At 41.5% G+C, this 2,745-nt stretch overlaps 1 protein-coding gene across 1 annotated transcript; it reads left to right on the top strand.

The window, feature by feature from the left end:
* The first annotated feature begins 1,145 nt into the window (after positions 1 to 1,145).
* On the top strand, positions 1,146 to 1,736 carry LOC149531882 (uncharacterized). Its single transcript, XM_089808408.1, has one exon. The coding sequence runs from the start codon at positions 1,269 to 1,271 to the stop codon at positions 1,734 to 1,736; it is 468 nt and encodes a 155-aa protein (XP_089664534.1). The 5' UTR covers positions 1,146 to 1,268.
* The last annotated feature ends 1,009 nt before the right edge of the window (positions 1,737 to 2,745 follow it).

The raw sequence follows: 2,745 nt of genomic DNA, 5'->3' as shown, positions 1-2,745 counted from the left end.
TGCTAACAACAGCAGAAACCCGGAAACGCCCGCGAGAAGAAATGTAACAAAGCAATTGTCATCTAACTAAAATTACGTGATTTCATATTATCCTAAGCCATATTAGAAATCTATAGTCAACAGCATCACCTTCAGAATACAATGCCCCAACATATTAGAACTGAAGGGCACCAGAGTAATAGATTAGCAGGAGAGTCCCTACCTTGTACTAAATAGTAGGCTCAAAGTCAAATATATTTGAATGCATTTTCCATAATGCCCCTCTATTTCTGCCTGCATTTCCATGCCAAACTGCAGTAAAAACTGAAGTCTATGACAATATCTTAAGTCAATCCTTCAAAGCATTTCTATTTTCTTCATGAACAGTTGACAGGTGCAGGCAAGACCCAGAGCCTTAGTGGCGCCGGGCTTGGCCATAACATGCTTCAGGCTGCTACTGAAGATGAGGACGAGCAAAAGGCTGCTGGAACCATTCATGAGGATGCATATAGCACATTGTGGGATTTGGACAAGCAAATTGTGTAGATTGTAAATACACAGCAGATGCAGAATGTGCACCCATGTGACCAGGATTGAAAGGCCTCATCATAGCATCTGGAGGAACATAGCCCATTGTATTTGGAGGAGCTACCCATGGGCCAAGGGTATGTGGTTGGAGTGGATGTGCCTGTGGTTCCATATGAACCTGTGCTCTGTGTGTTGCCCCTAACTGAGGAAATTTAGTGCTACAATTAACAATTGGAGGATACAACGCCTGCATATTGAATGGTCCTAAGTTTAAGCCAAACCCAGGTTCATGTCGTTGATTGTACCTATCATAACTTCGATCAAATTCTGGGTCTTTTCGATCTGTCTCACGATCTCAAAATATAGCTACTTTATTGTTGTTAGATTTTACCCTACTAGAAGGCTCCCTGTCTCCTTTAGAAGAACTAGTCAAACCCACTCTAGAGGAACAATCAGTCAAGACTTTTGTATGAATATTTTGAAGTTGATCTTTGGTATGCTATCCCTCGAGACTTGGAACTCTCAGGGAATAGCACTGCTCATAATCTGCTGAAGCAAAATCATCTTCATCTGATGTTCCTAAATCCCCTGAGCCGGTATCATTAAAAATTCGTGCTCGTGCCTTAATATAGTCTTCTTTCCTTCACAATCGTCAGCCTGCAGGTGGTATCAGCTCAATTTCGTTCAACGAACAAGTGACTCCTGAACAAGAAGAAGAATTTCTAAAGAGAAGATCGTGCTCAAACTCAAAGTGGAGAGAAATGAATGGGAGTGGAATATTTAATAGCGAGAATCCAAATGATGCATCTGATTCTGTGAACCACAAGTCTACTCCAGACCAGGCTGCTATAAAACATTACCAGCAAGCTGCAGGAATAATAAGTCAAATATCTTTTGGCTCCGATGGAAGTGTCTCACCCAAGAAGCCAACATCTTTAACAGAAGTGGCGAAACAGAAAAAGCTCAGTGAGAATCTAGAGACAGCTTCTGACATGCATGTTAGGAAACAGATCTCTGAGGCCAAATCAAAGGAACTAAGTGGTCATGATAAGAAGAAAGCATTGCGAGTCACAACAATGCCATATACGAAAAGGAAGAAACAAAAGAATGGAATGCTGAACAAACAAAAAAAAACATTAATTAGGATGATTCACCGGGAGTCGAGATTGGTCCGTCTTCTCCGACCTTCAGCCTCCTCAGCCTTGCTACGCGACTTGAACAAGGAATGAAGAAGAGGCGGGACAGCGTGGTATGAAGGCGTCGAGCTGGGGAAAGAAGAAGAGGCGGGAGAAGTGTGGTAAGAAGCAGTCGGGCTTGTAAGAAACATCCCTTGCGATAATTCGTGCCTTCCTCCTCGACCACCATGATTTGAAACCTGAGATGGAGCTCCTGAACAGGTCTGAGCAAAGAACAACCAGCAGAAAATAGAGATGAAGACGAAACAGAGAATGGACATATCTTGCAGAGCTCTCTCTGTACTTCTCCAAAAACCTCCTCAACCTTGCCATCTCCCCATGACCACAGATCCAAAATCCAAAATCCAAAACAAAGAGATCGCCTTGGATCTCTACACGAGATGCGTGAAAGGCTTCCTCTTCCTGCCAGAGGCCTAGGGAAGCCAGAATGTCATAAAACCAATCGAACAGAAACATTATCTCAAGATATTAAAAATTTCAACCCTAAACCTCGAGAATTCTTAGCAATACCCAGCTGGGAAATCCTTTCGAAATCAATGTTTACGGCAACGACCCACCTGGTATTTCACCCTGCGGAACAAAACCCAGATGCAGATTTGCGCTAAACCATTGGCTAAAAAATAGCCCAGAACTAAGAAAAAAACTTCAAAATAAATAGCAAAACTGTCGATATGAACTACTCAAGGGTAGCCGATCTGCAACATCATGAAAAAAAATTGGTCTCGCTTTCTATATTTTATGGATTTGTAAGGATAGAGAGGGTTTACGAGCCGAAAGAAACGAATAGAAAGGGTTTGATTTTTCAACGCTCCTCCCCCTTTATTTTCTCTCACTTTAGTGTGAATTTTTGCCCTCGTAAGTAAATGTTATAACCAAAAACAAAATAGATTAGACAAAACAAGAGTAAAAAAAAAATTGATATCTAGATAGAGAAACCTTTTGGCGGCAAGCCTGCCAAAGGGGGTTAGATGAAAACTAATATAAAATAAGAAGTAACCTACACAAATTAGAGCAAACAGAAGTTAATCAAGTTTGGCGTTAA

This window comes from Cupressus sempervirens, chromosome 11 (genome assembly GCF_028749045.1).
Source record: "Cupressus sempervirens isolate cs-2001-9-10 chromosome 11, ASM2874904v1, whole genome shotgun sequence".
Taxonomy (NCBI): Eukaryota; Viridiplantae; Streptophyta; class Pinopsida; order Cupressales; family Cupressaceae; genus Cupressus; species Cupressus sempervirens.
The sequence above is the reverse complement of the archived record's forward strand: the minus strand, read 5'-3'. Positions and strand labels throughout refer to the sequence as shown.

Excerpts from the sequence above, each read along its gene's own strand:
- LOC149531882 (XM_089808408.1), top strand. The coding sequence starts at position 1,269 with ATGAATGGGAGTGGAATATTTAATAGCGAGAATCCAAATGATGCATCT.